Below are 18,396 nucleotides of genomic sequence, written 5' to 3' on the forward strand. Positions count from 1 at the left end.
AGATACCCCAAACACCAGGCGACGTGCTCTGGGCCTCTCACTAGGTAGCCCGCAGGAGGGGTCGGCGCGAGCGCGCGCGGGGTCTCACGCGGCTAGGCAGCGCAGCGCGCATGCTCAGTTCAGCACTTCTCCGGGCGGGGCGGGAGACCCGGCGCTCCGAGGCGGGGGGAGGAGCGCTCGCGCAGCCGCCCCTGACTGGAGCGGGCTCGGTCGCTGCTGCAGCGCTCAGCGCCCGGGCCCTGCCGGAGCCGGGACTAGCATGTGCCGCGGCTCCCCGGCGGCGGCGGCGGCGGCTTCTCTGCAGCAACAGCAGCAGCAGCAGCAGCAGCAGCGACCGCCATGGCCAAGGCCAGCGTGGAGCTCACCCGCGAGCTGCAAGGTAGGAGGCTGCCTTGGTCTCCGGGACGCCCCGTCCGGGAGCATCCCAGACCAGTGCTTTCCTGCCCGTGGTCAGACCCAAGCCCGGTGCCTCCTGCCCCCTCATGCATCCTCGCTCCAAGGCAGCCCCCTACTCCTGCATCCCAGCCCTGGCATCGCTGTCCCCGGAGCATCCTCCTCTGCCCCGCTCGCCTCACCCTACCAAGGACCTTCCTATCCTGGAGCCGCCCGTCCCGCTCTTGGGTGACAGGTGCAGTTCCCTTGCGCTTTCTGGGGCTGACGCTTAGCGTTCCTGACCCACCCCTCGGTGAGGTGTCCAGTGTCCCCTCCTTAGAGTCCTTGCTTTCCCCCCACCCCCGCCGGGCGGGGCCAGGCCCGCCCCGCCAGGCGATGGGAGCTGCCCCTGGTCCTGACCGCTGCTTGTCTTAACACCCTCCCTCTTCTCGGCCCCGCCCCGGAACTGACCCGGGAGAGAGCCCCCTAGATGCCTGGCATCGACCAGGCCATCGGGGCAAAGAAGGGAGTCAGGAAAGAGGCTCTGGACTGAAGCTAAAATCAAAAGCAGGGTCCCTTCAGCTTACCTCCCACAGCCCCCTTCCCAACCTGCCCTCTTCTCATTACCCACCACCCACACTTCAAAGCCTCTTCTGGTTTCATAGGTTCTCATACTTAGCCCAAACCAAGGCCTGCCCCCACCCCCAGCAGTGCCACAACCCTGACCCCAGAGGCTGAGCACAGGCTAGCCCACGCAGAGAGCTCAAGGATGCTAAGAGCCATGATGCACTGTGGCGATTTCCCACAGATACCCTCACACACTGGATCACAATCATGAGATGTGTGTATACACATCTTTACAGAAACTGTACCTCCACCACACACATGTACCCCCACTGCACACGTGTACATATGCACACTATGGGATATCCGGATGGTTCTGCCAGCAGATGGGTATGTGGGTATGGGGCTCATTTAAACATTAAATCCTTCCCCCACCACCACCAACACACACATACACACACATACACACACACACACACACACACGAACTGTCTGGCACTGTGCCCTTTCACAGTAGCAAGCCAGCAGACTCATTCACACTTCTCTGTCCCTGCCAATGCCACACTCAGGCTCCCTGGCATTGTCAGAAGGCATACATACACACTCGTAGTAAAGTCAGACTCCCACACCCAGACCACCTAGGATACAGTCAGGGGACACCCCCACACCCCCACATACTGACTCACTGTGTATGTGTTGATGGGCTGGAGAAATCCTTCACACCCTCAGAGGTATAAGACATACCCTCCTACAGGCAGTGCCACTCAGCTACTGTCCCCTAACTCAGGGACATCAGGAGCCAGAGTTTTCTCCATTCTACATTCCCTCTCCAATAGGAAAAGTCACCCACGAAGGAAAAGTCTCTGTACCATACTTCTTTGTCCCTGTTTCTCTCTCCTCTAATCTGCCCCTGCCTCTGCCTCTATCTGAACAACCCTGAGGGAGTGGGGGTGGCCAGGGTGAGGGGAGCTCTGAGCAGGCCCCCACCCATCTGCAGACAGCATCCGGAGGTGCCTGAGCCAAGGGGCTGTGCTCCAGCAACATCGAGTGAAGCTAGAGACAAAACCCAAGAAGTTTGAGGACCGAGTGCTGGTGAGGGCATTGATCTTGGTGGGGTAAAGGGAGTTGGTGAGAGCAACTGAGCTGTAGGGAGCTAGACAGGAGAGACAGAAATGGGAGAACAGCTGAGGAGATAAAGCCTGGGGGAGGGGCAGGGTGGGCTGGGCTGATGTCTAGGAACCTAAGGTAGGGCAGGAAAGAAAAGGAAACTCCAAGAGCAGAGTTGAGGGGGCTAAAGGAAGGCAGGGTCACCAGGGCCCAGGCAGCTGCCATGAGCAGCTGATACTCTTCTCTGCAGGCCCTGACCTCCTGGCGCCTCCACCTCTTCCCCCTTAAAGTCCCTGCCAAGGTGAGTTGAGCAGAGAAGACTAGCATGCTCCCTTCTGAGCCTGGCAACAAGGTCCTAATCAGGAACTGAGCATCTCCATCCCTCCAGGTGGAGAGCTCCTTCAATGTCCTGGAGATCCGTGCCTTCAACACGCTCAGTCAGAACCAGGTGATCACCAGCGTTCTGCATGCCACTATTGGGCCAACTGGAGGAGAGAGTCAATGTCTAAGGCTCTGCCGCTCCCTCCCCCCAGATCCTGGTGGAGACGGAGCGCGGCATGGTGAGCATGCGACTGCCATCAGCTGAGAGCGTGGACCAGGTGACGCGACATGTGAGCTCTGCCCTCTCCAAGGTCTGCCCTGGCCCTGGGTGAGTGGCAAACAAGGGGTATCTCAAGGGATTAGACAACAATGAGACTTAGACAACTAGACAACCTAGAAAAAGAGTGCTCATGTTCCCCTCCTGCTTTTTCCTGGGGGCACAAAAGCTATAACAGGGGAAATAATTGAGAGCCTCTTTCGATCCCACTCTTGGATGATTTGTTCATTTTCCAGGTGTTTGATCCGACGTGGAAATGTGGACACACCTGAGGGCCCCCGAGACACATCCCCCAACTCTGAGACTTCAACATCTACCACCCATAGTGTGTGTGGTGAGCAGGGGCAAACACAAGGAATGTGGGACCCAGGTCATTCTGCCCCATGTCCAGAGCCCTTTGTGCATGGGATTTTGCCTTGAGGAGTCTTTGCCTGCCTTGATGTTCCCGGATCTCAGGAGCTGCATGATGTAGCAGGAACCTAGGATACTAGCACATATGGTGACCTTGAACCCCAAGCTGTTTCACATCCCCTTGCCCTTCATGGAGCCAGTCCATCTCCTCTCCACAGGTGGTTTCTCCGAGACCTATGCTGCCCTGTGTGACTACAATGGGCTGCACTGCCGTGAGGAGGTGCAATGGGTGCGTTGAGCAGGGACTTAGCAGGAAGCCAGTGGGACCTGGAGGGAGGAGCAGATGAGGGGGTGGGGAGCAGGTGTGAGCTAGTTCCATCTCTCCAAGGATGTGGATACCATTTACCATGCTGAGGATAACCGTGAGTTCAATCTTCTGGATTTCAGCCACTTAGAGAGCCGGTAAGCAGTTGGGGCAGAGACTTAACCCCCAAATTCCCCACCTCTGTTCAACCCTGGCCCTTCCCAGGATCTCCCTTCTGGTCCCACCCAGCCCCTGCTCTATCTCCCCAACTCCACACTCCCAACTCCACTGGTATCTAGCCATCTTTCCCCAGTCCAATTACCCCCATCATTGGTCTCTTCTTTCCTACCCCAGCCACCTACTTACCACTTCCTCCTCTCTTCACTATCCCCACAGAGATTTGGCCCTAATGGTGGCAGCCCTGGCCTACAACCAGTGGTTTACCAAACTCTACTGCAAAGACCTGCGGCTGGTAGGAAGTAGGAGAGAGGGGACGGCAGGGGAGTTTCCTCCTTGGCTCCTGATCTTAGAACCTTTCTGTCCTCAGGGTTCAGAAGTTCTAGAACAGGTGCTACATACCCTGAGCAAGTCGGGGAGCCTGGAAGAGCTAGTGCTGGACAATGCTGGACTTAAGACGTGAGGCCAGCTTCCTCTGTGGGCAGTGGTATCCCCTTCATGTAGTCTTAAGAGTTCTAAAACCTCAGAGCATGGGGTCCCTGAACTATCTCATCCAGCTCCTCACTTTCCAGAGAGGAAGGAAGCTGAGACCCAAAGAGGGCACAAATCAAGTTAGTGGTCAAGCTGGAACTCAGACCTCAGGCTCCCAATGCCCAAATTCATTGGCCTTTCCCTAGTTCTTGCCATACCTTATCCCTGTTTTCCATCAAATGCCAAGCAGGGTGGCAGTCTTGAGGACTCAAAGCTGGGCTTTGTCTCAGCACAACTTCCTAAGGTGTGGCATGCCCTCAGGTACTCCAGAGAGGTGACAAGGTCCCTGGCAGGCCCCAAGCTGCTCCCCTGTTCTGAGGGCCTCTGACCATTGCAGCGCCAGCCAGACAGGCAGGTAGAGGAGGAGGGGAAGCCCACGGGTTGGGACCTGGGGCTCAGCTCCGGACAAATCCTTCCTCCCCTTCCCCGAAGGGACTTTGTCCAGAAGCTGGCCGGGGTGTTTGGGGAGAACGGGAGCTGTGTGCTGCATGCCCTCACTCTGTCCCACAACCCCATCGAGGACAAGGGTGAGCCCCAGCCCTGAATTCTATCCCACCACAATGCAGACCCCTGTCCTAGCCCAGAGCCCAACCCGGGTCTGAACAGTGGCTCTTCAGCCTGATGGTAGCCCCTGTCCCAGCATTTCTATCCTTGACCCCAGGCCTGCACCCTACTCAAGCCCCCATCTGACTCTACACCACCTGCACCTACTGCCCAGCTCTCACTGGGCCCATTCTCTCCACTCCTCAGGTTTCCTGAGTCTGAGCCAGCAGCTACTCTGCTTCCCCACTGGCCTCACCAAGCTGTGCTTGGCCAAGACTGCCATTTCCCCCCGAGGTACTCACACCAGGACCCCTAACCTCTGATTGCTGACCTCCCCCAAGTGCTCCCTGTGATGCTGAGCCTCAGAGGTGCACCCACACATCCACATACCATTCCAGGGATTATGGGTGGAATATAGCCACATTTAGGAATGGGGAAGGGTCATGTATTGAGGGGAAGAGGTGGGGATGAGGGCCAACCCAGCCCAGTGCTCGCTGTGCTCAGGGCTCCAGGCACTGGGCCAGACATTTGGGGCCAACCCGGCCTTCGCCAGCTCCCTTCGATACCTGGACCTGAGCAAGAACCCTGGGCTGCTCGCCACCGACGAAGCCAATGTGAGTCCACAGAACATTAGCCTCACCCTTTGCAGAAGCATGCTCAGGATTCAGGGCCAGGGAGTTTTCACCCCGTTGCCCCTGGGGGTAGAGAGACTCTGTCATCTCTTCTCCCGTAGCCTGTCTGTCCTTTCTTCCTAAGGCTCTGTACAGTTTCCTGGCCCAGCCCAATGCCCTGGTGCACCTGGACCTGTCGGGGACTGACTGTGCTGTTGACTTGGTGAGGGGTTGGTGATGGGGAGTGCCAGGCTGAGGGGATTTGGGGAGGCTATGGTGGGTCTCTGTCTCACCCCTGCCCCTTCTCTGAGTACAGAGGTGGGCAGGCTGCCAGGAGGAGTTTAGCAGTAGCTCATACCTATGTGCACCATATCCAGGTCTCGAGATTGCACCTGCTATGCCAAAAGCCAGCCCTCACCTCCTCACTCCAGCTGTGCACCCTAGCCTAGGGCTGTGTCTCCACTGGTGGGAAAGGATGTTTCCCCTAACTTGAGTAAAGGCACCTTAGGAATAGTGGTGGCCCTGCTTTACATATCCACTGCCTGTGAGCCTCTCCATAGCCCAGGGAACCAGACAGGGAATGGACACACTTTCTACAGAGGACAAAACTGAGGCTTTAAGAAGCTGAGTGTGCATCCACAGTGGGAAAGGGAACCTCCCCGACCTTGGTGGGGAGGGCGGAAGGAGTCCTTGACCTACCACACTCCTCACCTCCTGGCCCCTCTGAGGCCCCCCATATCTCTCACCACAGCTTCTGGGTGCCCTGCTTCATGGCTGCTGCTCCCACCTCACCTACCTCAACCTGGCTCGCAACAGCTGTTCCCACAGGTGGGGGCAGGAGGGGCAGGGAGGGACAGGGCAAACTGTGGTCATCCCCCTCCCTTGCTGACCTCAGAGATCTCCACAGGAAGGGCCGGGAGGCCCCACCAGCCTTCAAGCAGTTCTTCAGCAGCGCCTACACACTGAGCCACGTCAACCTATCAACCACAAGGCTGCCCCTGGAGGCCCTCAGGTCTGGTGGGTGCAGGGTTGGGGGGGTGTCCAAGGGAACCAAAGGGACCTAGAGGAAGGGTAAATGTGGGCCTACTGACCTTCCTCCTACAGGGCGCTACTTCAGGGCCTCTCCCTCAACAGTCACCTCAGTGATTTGCACCTGGACCTCAGCAGCTGTGAGGTAAATTCTCACCTGTCACCCAGTGTTCATTTCTCCAACCAGAGTCAAACCCTGGCTCCATCTCACCTCTCACCTCTGTGCTACTCCTCTGCAACCCTTTGCCCTAACCACACCTCTGCTTCCCCTCTCTGGCCCTTTTTCCAGAGACCATTGTGTTCTCCCCACCTAAAGCTTTGGTGGGTGGGAGATACCAGGCTTTTCCAGCAGAGGGCAGGAGCAAGCTGTTTTAGGAATAGCAGTCTTTCTGACAGGGAGAGAGAGAGCCTTGAAAAAGGATGGGGTATAGATAAAGGACCTCCCTGGTTTTATACCCACAACCTCGTGTGACCTTGGAACCCTGGCATTACTACTCTGGTCTATGAGGATTAAAGGTTCCCTATTCCCCCACTCCATCTCTTACCCCAATCCCGGCCTTGCCTGCTCTACCCTGTCTCTGCAGCTCCGCTCAGCAGGAGCCCAGGCCTTGCAGGAGCAGCTGGGGGCTGTCACCTGTGTGGGCAGCCTAGATCTGTCAGACAATGGTGAGTAGGACACCTCTTTGAACAAAGGGAAGAAGCCCTGAGGAGACCCCAGTTAGCCTCAGGCCTCAAGGCCAGGCCTGTCCCATCTACTGACCAGGGTTCGACTCGGACCTCCTGACCCTGGTGCCTGCACTTGGCAAGAACAAGTCCCTCAAGCACCTGTTCCTGGGCAAGAACTTCAATGTCAAGGCCAAGTGAGGCCCCCTTCCCACGCCCAGAGATCCTCATCCTTTCATCCACCCATCCTCTTGGCTCACTGTATTACCTCTGGCCACCTCTCTCCTCCTTCAATAGTATGACCCCATCCCCTTCCCCTTCTACTCTGAGCCCCAATTCCCCACAGGACCCTGGAGGAGATCCTCCACAAGCTGGTACAACTGATCCAGGAAGAGGACTGTGTGAGTGACTGGGCCTAGGAGGGGACCTCCAGTGGCAGGGGACTGTGGGGACTGGACCCAACCCCTGCTTGCCCACTCAGTCCCTGCAGTCACTGTCAGTGGCAGACTCCCGACTGAAGCTCCGTACTAGCATCCTCATCAATGCTCTGGGAAGTAACACCTGCCTGGCCAAAGTGGATCTGAGCGGCAATGGCATGGAGGACATCGGGGCCAAGATGCTGTCTAAGGCCCTGCAGATAAATTCCTCCCTCAGGTGAGATCCACACCTGGACTCTCCGACCCAAAATTCCAACCCCCCACAACACACACATATGTATGTACACATTCTTGCCTCAATGCCTTGTATTCCAACCTTTGGAAGACCCCCATCCCAGAACCATCATTAAGTCAGGAAAGGAGGGAGGGCTTTAGAGGAAGGGGTGACAAACCAGTGCTCACCTTCCCTCAGAACTATCCTATGGGATCGGAACAATACATCTGCCCTGGGCTTCCTGGATATTGCGAGGGCACTAGAGAGGTAAGTGGACCAAGGCCCTGCCCTGATCCAAGCCCCCTGCCTCCCCTTGCCAGGATCAGGCCTAAACTACCCCAGCCCCAACCAGTCTCCTCCACAGAAGTGTAAGGAAGGACCATGAAAGAGGGGAAATGATGCACAAGGGGTGGGCTTTGGGGAGCAGGGGTCCTGCCCTACCCAGCCATTCTGTGTCCCACAGCAACCATACACTGCGCTTCATGTCCTTCCCGGTGAGCGACATCTCCCAAGCCTACCGCAGTGCCCCTGAGCGCACGGAGGACGTCTGGCAGAAGGTGGAGGGTGCTATCTTAAGCAGGGTGAGAAAGCAAGGGGCAGAGGGCAGCCCATGTCCTTAGCCCTGATCCTACCCACTTCATGGTCTCCAGATCCAATGGTGCCTGGTGAGGAACAACCACTCTCAGACATGCCCCCAGGAGCAGGCCTTCAGGCTACAGCAGGGCCTGGTGACCAGCAGCGCCGAGCAAGTAAACGTTTCCCTCTGGGACACATGGGGCATGAAGGGTACAGGGGTAAGGTGGTGAAGTGCATGGGGTGGGGGCAGGAAGAGGCATCATGTAATCACATAACTGGATTGAGCATGTAGGAAAGCAAAAGGACAGGGTATTCAGAATGTGGGCTCCAAACATATGTGGAAAAACAAGTAGCCCCAGACAAGAGATGCACAGGGTTCTGGGAACTTGACTGAGCATTCAGGAAGGGAATTCTAAAGAGAGAGACTGGGGCTACCCAAAGACATCACTACCACCACTGCCAATGTCAGCACCAGGTGCATGGACCAAAGGGTCTGACCTGAGACCCCTGACAATCCTGCCACTGTGCTCCAGATGCTGCAGCGGCTGTGTGGACGAGTGCAGGAGGAGGTGCGGGCACTGAGGCTGTGCCCTTTGGAACCTGTGCAGGATGAGCTGCTCTACGCTCGGGACCTCATCAAGGATGCCAAAAACTCCCGGGCGGTGAGCCCTCTGCAGCCCCACCCTCCCTGACAGTCTGGAGAACCCAAGAAGGCCAACCATACTAACCCAGGAGTGTCCAGGCATCTGCTCTCCTAGCCCAAAGCCCCCAGGGACGTTTTAGGCTCTGATTCTGGTCTCTGAACCTAACCCCTTCCTTCCCTAGCTGTTTCCCAGCCTCTATGAGCTGGGCCATGTGCTGGCCAATGACGGACCTGTGCGGCAGAGGCTGGAATCAGTAGCCAGTGAGGTGTCCAAGGCTGTGGACAAGGAGCTGCAGGCAAGTCCTGGAGAAGGGAGGAGGCCATGATGGGAACCCAGTGTTGACCAATGTCCAAAGCTAAGAATTGAAGTCAGAGAAGGAGGGTAAAAAGGAAATGCACAGTTGAGACTACCCACAGCACCCCTGTGCAAAAGCATTACAACAATATGGGGCTTGGATTTTTCTGCAAGCTTTGACCTTGGACCCTAAACTGTAACCTCCCCTTCTCTGAATTCTGATCCTGGGACTGTTTCTCCCCCTTTCTATGTGGTAGGATAGAAGAAGCACTGATTATGAGGTAGGGAAGCCTGAGTGTCCAAGGCTCTAACAGATCTGTGTCCTTAGGCAGGTCCCTCAGTGTCACCATGGGGAACTGGAATAGACAGGCTAACGTTTCTTGCACTGAAGTGCCAGCCCTGACTGCTCCCCTTGGGACTCTGGCCTCCCTTCTCCCCACACTAGGTGATCCTGGAATCCATGGTCAGCCTAACACAGGAGTTATGCCCCGTAGCCATGCGGGTGGCTGAAGGGCACAATAAGATGCTGAGCAATGTGGCAGAGCGCGTCACTGTGCCTCGGAACTTCATCCGAGGGGCACTGCTGGAGCAGGCGGGACAGGACATTCAGAACAAGCTGGAGTGAGAAAGAGCATGGGGCTGGGGGTAGGGCTGGACTTGGCTCAGAGTACATAGGGACTTGGGAACTATCAGCAGCAATGAATAATGAATGGCATAATCTCTGTTGTGAGGGATAAATCTTTAACCAAATGCAACCTTGCTATTTAGAATCTGACTGGTCTTTGCCCTAGTAATCGTAAATGCTGAGCTGGGGTTTAGAAGCCCCGGTGGTACACAAACAGGTATATGCAGCATGTACCCACATACATATACCAGGAATTGTTTCCTAGAAACAAAACCCAACTTCCTCAAAGACATGAGCAAAGTGATGTATGTCAGACACCTAGATGCCATGTTCTCTTCCTCCCTGTCTTCATTTTCCCTAAAGTGCTTTCACTCTGGGTCTGGGTGCCACCACTCACCAAAGCAAATAAGTAAAGAATCTGAAACAGCCAGGCTCAAGAAGTACAGGTTTCTTTTTTTTAATATTTTTTAGTTATAGAGAGATGCAATATCTTTATTTTATTTATTTATTTTTATGTGGTGCTGAGGATCGAACCCAGTGCCTCACATGTGCAAGGCAAGCGCTCTGCCACTGAGCCACAAGCCCAGCCCCAAGAAGTACAGGTTTCTACACTTTCAAGGTTTATTCAGCACCCAAATTCACCTAGCTCTGTTCCACTGGGGCTCCTGACCTAGAACCTCCTTGCTCCTCCTTCAATTCCTCTTTGACCACAAACACGAGGGCTGGAACTAGACATGTTTGTGGAGACATGACTGTGGTAGACATAAGGTGCCTCCTATAGCAGCCACATTCTCCATGGGTAGCCAAGCCCACTGACCCATTCTCTTAGGCATCTGCGGTAGGGAGGGGCTGAGGCTCCGTGCCAGACAAGGGGTGACTGAGCAGCCCCACCTGTGCCTACAGTGAGGTGAAGCTCTCAGTTGTCACCTACTTGACCAACTCCATAGTGGATGAGATCCTACAGGAGCTGTACCACTCCCACAAGAGCCTGGTAAGTCTTCTGAACCTGGCCAGGCTGGGGCATGCCCTCCACCCTGCGTCACCCCATCCCAACCTCCCATATCCCTGAGAGGTGGGCAGCTTCCTTGGGATCCTAGTCATACCTATCCTTTCCCAGGCCCGGCACTTGACCCAGTTAAGGACACTATCAGATCCACCAGGGGGGCTGGGCCAAGGGCAGGATCTGTCCTCCAGAGGCCGAGGCCGGAACCATGACCACGAGGAGACCACAGATGATGAACTTGGGACCAACATCGTGAGCCACCCCCCCTTAACCTGGGTCCTGCCTTTGAACCTATATTACTTTGCCTCCTCCCAAGACTCCACTCTCTACCTCTCTGTGCCTGGCCTCCCCTCAAACTCAATCCAGCCCAGCCTCTTCCCTGGTCCCAGTGCCTCAGCCCCCTGAGCAGCAGGAGGGAGGATAAACTCCAAAGAAAAGGCTTTAATGAGGAGTAAGAGGCTCAAGTTGAGGGTTCTTGAGCCCTGGCCCCATCCTGTGTCCATTTCTGCAGGACACCATGGCCATCAAAAAGCAGAAACGCTGCCGCAAGATCCGGCCGGTGTCTGCCTTCATCAGTGAGTCCCCAGCCTCAGTTCTCATGTCCTCCGGGCTCCTATGCCTTCCCTAGGCCCTCTTTCCCTTTCTTCTCTGTCTCTGCATCCTCTCTTCTCCCTATCCCTCCTGCTAGTCCCTCTAATGCTGCTGTACCCACAGGTGGGAGCCCTCAGGACGTGGAAAGCCAACTGGGGAGCCTGGGGATCCCCCCTGGCTGGTTCTCAGGACTCGGGGGCAGCCAGCCTTCAGCTAGTGGCTCCTGGGAAGGTCTATCTGAGCTGCCTACTCATGGTTATAAACTAAGGCATCAAACACAAGGGAGGCCCCGGCCCCCCAGGACCACCCCACCAGGACCAGGTCGGCCCAGTGTGAGTCCCAAAGACCTTACAAAGGACTGACTTTCCCTAGCAATGCTATTGCCAGGGATTCCAGCTTTAGGTCCTAGATGCCAGAGATATTAGCTTTGGGGAATTGGGCAGGAGCCCAAGCAAGCCATAAAACAGTTCAGGGATTATCCAGTTTAGATGGGAGCTAGACCTTATTGCAGATAATAAATCTCCATCTAGCTGGGGATGGTGGTACCCAGCTACTCAGGAGGCTGAGGCAGGAGGATTTCCTGAGCCCATGAGTTCAAGACCAGCCTGGCAACACAGCAAGACCCCATATCAAAAAATAAAGAAATGAGGAAAGAAATCTCTGTCTACCAGGCAGTGACATTCTAATTTTTATGAAGGACAAAGCCAAGAGCCACCAAGCTTAGGAAATGCCTAGGTGAATCAAAGTCTGAATTTCCATTGGGCCAAGTCCAAAGGGAAGGCTCTGAGAGGTTGGGAGGTGGGATTTCTGACCCAGATGAGCTATCCCACAGGACTCTTCCTCTTAGCAGGTACCAGTACCTGGGACTCGTCAGGAGAATGGAATGGCCAGCCGCCTAGATGAGGGGCTAGAGGACTTTTTCAGCCGAAGGGTCATGGATGAAAGTTCCAGGTATGATGCCTAGACACACTCTCATTTTCAGTTCCTATCCTCCCAATTCCCCTGAAGTCTCTCCAGCAACAGTGTCCCCAATCCAGTCTCTCTGGGACATTTTTCCACATTCTTATCCTTCCCCCACATCCTTTAACTCCTATGCCTCTAAGTCTCCTCATGACAGTTAAAAAGGATGAAGCCAGCATGAACTACCAGATTGGGATGGTAGGGACAGGGCAGAGGTGACAGGCCCTGGGATGGGTGGCCCATTAGTATAGTAGTATGAGGCCCTGAGGCCAGTGGCCTCCATCTCTGTCTTACACAGACTCCCCAGGATATGTCCAGAAAAAGCCAGGACACTTGGAGGAGAAAAATTGTTGCCAAGGCGAGGGGGTAGACAGTCTGGGAGGAGAGAGTCAATTTAGGGGAAAAAGACTACTGGAGGTTTATGATGGGGAAGAAAAGGACACCACCTCCTCTGAGAACTAAGTAAGTGGAAAGGCGCACAGGGCAGCAGGAGAGACCAGATGAGAGAGAGAAATAGGATATTCATTAGACCCAGGATGAACCAACACCAGCACCACTCTGGGCTCTGCATCTAGCGTTTGTCACTAACTCACCCCAACTCTGCCCAGCTACCCCAGGACTCTGAGGACTGTTCGGCCAGGCCTCTCAGAGGCACCACTGCCTCCACTCCAGAAGAAGAGGCGCCGAGGCCTGTTTCATTTTCGGAGGCCCCGGAGCTTCAAGGGGGACAGGGGACCAGGGTCCCCAACTGCTGGACTCCTCCTCCCTCCACCCCCACCCCCACCCCCAACTCAGGAGAGCCCTCCCAGCCCAGACCCCCCAAGCCTCGGCAATAACTCTTCTCCCTGCTGGAGCCCAGAGGAGGAAACCAGCCTCCTCCCTGGATTTGGTGGGGGAAGGGGACCTTCCTTTCGTAAGAAGATGGTAAGTAAGGCAGGGGGTGCCGCGTCCTCCCTTTCTCCTGTCCCTCACATAGCCCATTCGCTAACATCACCCCAACATTAATGGGAGAATGTTAGGACTCAAGGTTCTGAGGGGCACTGGTCATTCCATTTCTCCTTTCCTTGAGAATGGACTAATACCTGGTAGCCCAGAGCATGCTGGGAGTGCTGTATGAAAATGATGGCATTGGAAGGACTTCTCTCAGGGTCATGGCAGGGCTCCCCAGGGCCAGTGACTCAGTGGGGTGGGGGTGCTCCCACTGCTCCACTGCTGCCCATGTAGTTCCTTCTCCATCAGGAACTGCTTGTAAACAAGAGACCTTGTTCCAGGGCACCGAAGGGTCAGAGCCAGGGGAGGGGGACCCAGTTCCTGGGACAGCACAGCAGCCAAGGGCCCACGGTGTTGCCCTTCCTGGGTTGGGAAGAGCCAAGGGTTGGAGCTTCGACGGGAAACGAGAGGTGAGAGGAGCCTGGTACTACAAGCTGAGGGTCCTGTGGGTCCCTGTCCACCATCCCCCTTCCTGCTCCCTCATTGCTGGTGATTCCACAGAGAATGCAGGTGCTTTGGAGTTGGAAGTTGTTGGCTGCAGTTCTCTGCACTACCCATGCTTGCCAGGGAATTTGGGACTAGCTACTAAACCTCTTGGATATTGTAAAATACGTGGTTGGAGGAGTCATAAAACTACTCACCTCTAGTGCTCTTCTTCCCAAACTTTGGTAACTTGATTGCAGCCCATTTATGATGATTTTCACCTTATCCATGTGCCACCTAAATTAGTATTTATGTAATATTTTTATTTAAATCAATTCACCTTTTTTTAAACTTAGTCTAGACATAAGCATTATCATCTTTAAAATCTCAGGCACTTTGTATAAGTAATTTTTCTATTAATCATAGAATAAACATCTATCTATTAAGATAGAAGTATGTTAATTTGTGTAAGCCATTTCTTGTGCCCCCAGGATGGTAAGGGTGCCACTTGGGAAACATGGTCCAAGTATCTAGGAAGTAGTGACATGAAAATGACATGAGATGCCAGAGCAGAAACCATTTGTCAATTGCAGTCCCCCATGGAGGGGGCTTTTCTCATGACCTGATCTGACTTACCCATTCTTTCAGGGCACAGGCCCAGACCTGGATGACAGCACCCAGGCTTGGCAGAAAAGGCGCTCTTCAGATGATGCAGGTGAGATTACTCATCCTTGCTCCCCTCCTTTGACCCTTCTCTCAGGATCCCCTCCTAATTTGCCCTTTCTCTTTCTTCCTTTCCCTTTCCCATCTCCTTCCATTCCAGGACCTGGAGCCTGGAAGCCACCCCCACCGCCTCAAAGCACCAAGCCAAGCTTCAGTGCCATACGACGAGCAGAGGCCACATGGCACATAGGTATGGAGAGCCCCTTCCCAGGCAGCAGCACCAAAAATCCAGGGCATGTCCAAAGAAACAGAAGCTGTGGCTCCTGAGCTGAGGAATTTCCCACCAACATGGGGCAGTGAGAAGTCAGCACAATGAAAATGTTTAAGGGTATTTTACAAAGCTACATTCAAAAGAGACAAACAGTTCCATCCAAAGAAAAAATCTCCAGATCAAAAGTGGTTTCACTACAGCTAACAGACAGGAGCAATGTTTTATCGATGGTTCCAGCAAATCCTCTAGGATAGGTGCCGCCTCAGACCACCATCAGCACAGCAGTGCCCTCTATAGAGAAGTTCCCATTCTGCTCCTTAGCTGGGAAGAGGGTGGGAAGTCAAGCTGCTAGGGAGTGCCAGCTATGCCAGGCTCATTTCAAACATTTCAGCCTCCTGTAAAAATACCTCGTCGACCTATCATTGGGTTATTCAGAAAGGTGTCCCAAAGGAGGGGCAAGAGCACTGCTTTGGAGGTCAGACGCCCTGGATATTGGTCCTGCTCAGCCACCCATGACTTTAAATAGGTCATTTATTTTCTGGTCTCATGACTGGAGGAATAAAATGGAGGAGGACTATTCCAGGTATGATACTTCCCTCCTGCTGGGTTCAGAGTACCTTAAGTATAAGGAGCCACTAAAGAAAAGCTGACCAGCTCAGCATTGACTTGAATTTCCAAGGCCTGGAATATGACCCCTGACAATATTGACATGGACAAAATCTTCCTGTAGACACATACACCCCCTTGCCCTCCTCCACTCCTACCCCTGGACTAATACATACAGGACCAGAAGGAGTTAAAAGATGGGCAGGCAGGTCTGACTTGGGCTGCCTGCTCTCCATAGTCCCTTCCTGCCCCTTTTGGCCCTTGCTCCTCTCTCCCCTGTAGTGCCCAGAGCCAAGCTGACATGGTCATGACAGTGCCTGTGTGCCTTCCCCATCCTCCAAGGCCAACCCAGCACTGGGGCATCTGTACTGACTTCCCATCCCTCACACAGACTGGGTCAAGTATTCAAAGCAGGGCCGCATCCTTCATTTAGGAAACCACAGTCAGAATAGGCAGATGCTTCACTGCACGCATCCCTCATAGTGACGCATATAGACTCCATTTGCCAGGTGTTTACCCTCAGACTCATGCTGCTTAAAAGTTGGGGCAAGGAGGCAGCGGGGAGGGCAGCAATGTGCCAGTGTACTCTCCTTGAGTCTGTCTCTAAATCAGACTGGCAAACAGTTCTGGGAATGTCAGGCTGCAGTATTGGCAGAGCCCTGGGACACTGCAGCTCTGGATGGGCAGCCATGCCTGTGGGTCTAACAGGCCCCATGTCCTGGCTTTGCCCTGGTAGGAAAGGACCTGGGTTCTGCTCTGCAAGAGAGGCATCCAGGCCAGAGCCCCCTCAAGAGGTGATGACCTCAGGGTGATCCTGGGTACCCAGAGCTAAGGAAAGGTGGCCATTGAAGGGTAGAAGGGGACATCAAAGGCAGAGATGGAGCAAATGGAACTGAAGGGGGAAAGTCTTGGCCTATGGGGCTTCCCCAGAGGAGGACACTGAGGAGGGCTCTTCAAGCACACCTTTTCCTGTAGCTTCTTCTGTCTGCTATCCCCCAGCTGAGGAGAGTGCCCCCAACCACAGCTGCCAGAGCCCCAGCCCAGCCTCCCAAGATGGGGAGGAAGAAAAGGAGGGAGCCTTATTCCCAGAGAGGATGGTTCCAGCCAGGAATGCCAAGGTGAGGGCCAGCAAGGTGGGTGGGTAGGGTGCTTGGATGAGGCAAGGAGACTGACCCAGCACCTTCCTTCCTCTGCCAGCTACAGGATCCCCCTTTAGCTCCACGGCCTCCCAAGCCAGTAGCTGTCCCCAGAGGTCGCCGGCCCCCTCAGGTACCAGGAGGCAGGGAGGAGACCGAGGCTGGGAATACAGCCCCAGGAGTCAACAAGTCCCGGCTGAGGCTGGGTTCACAGCAAGACCAAGAGGAGCCTGAAGTCCAAGGTCTGCTTCCCTGGCTAAGTGAGGGGCTCAGGGAATCCTCAGAAACCTTGCTGTCCACATCGGTTCCCCTTAAAAGGCATGGAATAAGCAACAACCAGGAGTCACAGCCTGGATAAGCACCCCAGCCTGTGATCTCCCACATATGCCAAGCTTGCTATGAATGTCATTTCAGGACCCCCTGATCCAGGCCGCCGGACTGCCCCACTGAAACCCAAGAGGACACGGCGGGCGCAGTCCTGTGATAAACTGGAGCCTGACAGAAGACGGCCCCCTGACCCCTCAGGTGCCAGTGGTGAGAGGGCAGGACCCCTTCCCACCTATCTGTCAATCTATTCACACAGGGTGCTGGCTCTCCCTGCCCAGGAAACAGAGTTCCATGAATTTGTCCCCAGCAGGAACCAGTGAGCCAGGAACAGACTGACAGCTGCCACGACACCTTCCTCTCCAGCCTTCCTCTCAACATGTGCCTCACAAGGACTCAGACCCCTATCCATCCCTGTTCCCCCAGACTCCTTGCCAGCCCTGTCCAACAGGCACAGGGGAGCTGGAGGCCAGGGACTGGAAGGGAGGAAGCAACCTGGAGAGAGGGAGGCTCTCAGTGCCTGCCTTGATGCCTCGCTCTGCAGAGAGCTTCAGGGTGGGGCCTGTCTCCTCCCCTGGGAGGGTAGATCTCTGTCCCTGTATCCCCAGGGGCTTCTCCCCACTTGTATAGAATAAAAAAGAAAAAAAAATGTCTGCCTTCAGTCTCTGCTGTCTTCCCCATTCACTTCCCACATTCCCACCATCTGCTCCCTTCCCACAAGCCTCCAGGGCTTGGCCTCAGTGGAGGAAAATGAGGAACACCCCACAGGTATGGGGCTGAGACTCTGAAAGGAGAAGGAGAATAACAAAGCTGCTCAGAAGGGGACTTCTAAGTCTCTCTGGTAGGATGGGCTATTAGTGCAGGGTCAGGGCTGCAAAATGAGACCAACATAGTGTGTATCCAGCTTTGGAAGATGCAATGGGATTGAAAGGCCCCAGCATACCAGGGGGAGATTGGGGAGCAGTGGCCGTGCGTGTGTATATGCATTCACACACATGCTCACCATCAGTGTCACACGTGTCATCCTGTGAGCACCCTCAGTAGTCAAAAATCTCAACAGTAGAGTAGCTTATAGGTGAACAGAGTCTCTATGACATGAGGAAATGATTAAATTAATCATTTCCTTCAGTACCTTTGATATTCAGAGCCTCTTAATAGCCTCTTCTTCTGTGTGGCCTTCTTGATGTCCTCCCCACTCACCTGCATTCAGCCCCTCCTCACAAGGCCCTACTGCCTCCTCAGCAGGTCAGTGATGTTGCATCTGTCACACTTCACTGCATTTCATATTGGTGTATCATCTCTGCATGTGCACTTCTCTCTTCCAGACACTTCTGCCTCCCGCAGGGGAGAGGCTACATTCGAACCACCTGGTTAGCCCCAGTGCCTGGTATAATGCCTGGCACTCAGGAGATGGTTAATAAATAGTTGCTACCTTAATAAATGAGCAGCTTAAAGGAAGATGTCCTGGTGAATGCTCTTGTGTTCTTATCCCAGATCGCCATGTGTTCAAACGTCTTCATGTGTGACTTATAGCTCCCCAGGCAATTAATTGCTCACTTCCCCTGGTATCACTAAGAATGACTAATGTCTTGCTTCCTTAAGATCTGCACATGGCACGGTCACTCCCACAAGGATGTGGCCCTACATGCGCAGTTGGGGAGAGGGGTGGTTGGGTACACTGTGTCACCAGGAAGACGCCTTGGGTATCAGTCCTTTAGCACATGCCCCCACTGTGCAGCCCTGTCCTCCAAGGGCTTCATGCCCAGGATGTGAGTCTGTGTCCTAACCA

At 54.6% G+C, this 18,396-nt stretch overlaps 2 protein-coding genes across 17 annotated transcripts in view; one reads left to right on the forward strand and one right to left on the reverse strand.

Annotated features, from left to right (window-relative positions):
• Nrl (neural retina leucine zipper) overlaps positions 1 to 18,396 on the reverse strand; it is a 143,531-nt gene that overhangs the window by 86,255 nt on the left and 38,880 nt on the right. For 4 of the 6 annotated variants that reach the window (XR_009228719.1, XR_006856335.2, XR_006856336.2 and 1 more), the window contains exon 2: positions 13,826 to 13,904. The exons of the other annotated variants lie outside the window; for them this stretch is intronic. The gene's annotated coding sequence lies outside the window, so the exon portion shown is untranslated. The remainder of the gene's footprint in view (positions 1 to 13,825; positions 13,905 to 18,396) is intronic. 6 annotated transcript variants of the gene reach the window in all.
• Carmil3 (capping protein regulator and myosin 1 linker 3) lies at positions 228 to 17,247 on the forward strand. Of its 11 annotated transcripts, none has more exons than XM_046465127.2 (40): positions 228 to 379; positions 1,934 to 2,028; positions 2,294 to 2,344; positions 2,432 to 2,491; positions 2,577 to 2,692; positions 2,878 to 2,975; positions 3,211 to 3,281; positions 3,381 to 3,454; positions 3,693 to 3,768; positions 3,844 to 3,932; positions 4,437 to 4,531; positions 4,755 to 4,841; positions 5,052 to 5,161; positions 5,304 to 5,381; positions 5,910 to 5,986; positions 6,066 to 6,170; positions 6,263 to 6,332; positions 6,772 to 6,853; positions 6,951 to 7,047; positions 7,197 to 7,251; positions 7,332 to 7,504; positions 7,700 to 7,768; positions 7,965 to 8,058; positions 8,152 to 8,250; positions 8,611 to 8,739; positions 8,903 to 9,016; positions 9,461 to 9,636; positions 10,544 to 10,631; positions 10,758 to 10,895; positions 11,155 to 11,218; positions 11,358 to 11,566; positions 12,082 to 12,185; positions 12,803 to 13,118; positions 13,466 to 13,594; positions 14,256 to 14,322; positions 14,431 to 14,520; positions 16,123 to 16,265; positions 16,345 to 16,525; positions 16,698 to 16,817; positions 16,918 to 17,247. In XM_046465127.2, the coding sequence occupies exons 1-40, from the start codon at positions 340 to 342 to the stop codon at positions 16,944 to 16,946; spliced, it is 4,158 nt and encodes a 1,385-aa protein (XP_046321083.1). In that variant the 5' UTR covers positions 228 to 339; the 3' UTR covers positions 16,947 to 17,247. The 11 variants fall into 11 exon arrangements, with proteins under 11 accessions (XP_046321083.1, XP_046321089.1, XP_046321090.1 ...); XM_046465133.2 differs by having other exon boundaries at positions 16,147 to 16,265; XM_046465134.2 differs by having other exon boundaries at positions 12,085 to 12,185; positions 16,147 to 16,265.

Source organism: Marmota monax, unplaced genomic scaffold (assembly GCF_021218885.2).
Source record: "Marmota monax isolate L192 unplaced genomic scaffold, Marmota_monax_Labrador192_F-V1.1 WCK01_AAM20220418_F8-fsc00079, whole genome shotgun sequence".
Classification (NCBI taxonomy): Eukaryota; Metazoa; Chordata; class Mammalia; order Rodentia; family Sciuridae; genus Marmota; species Marmota monax.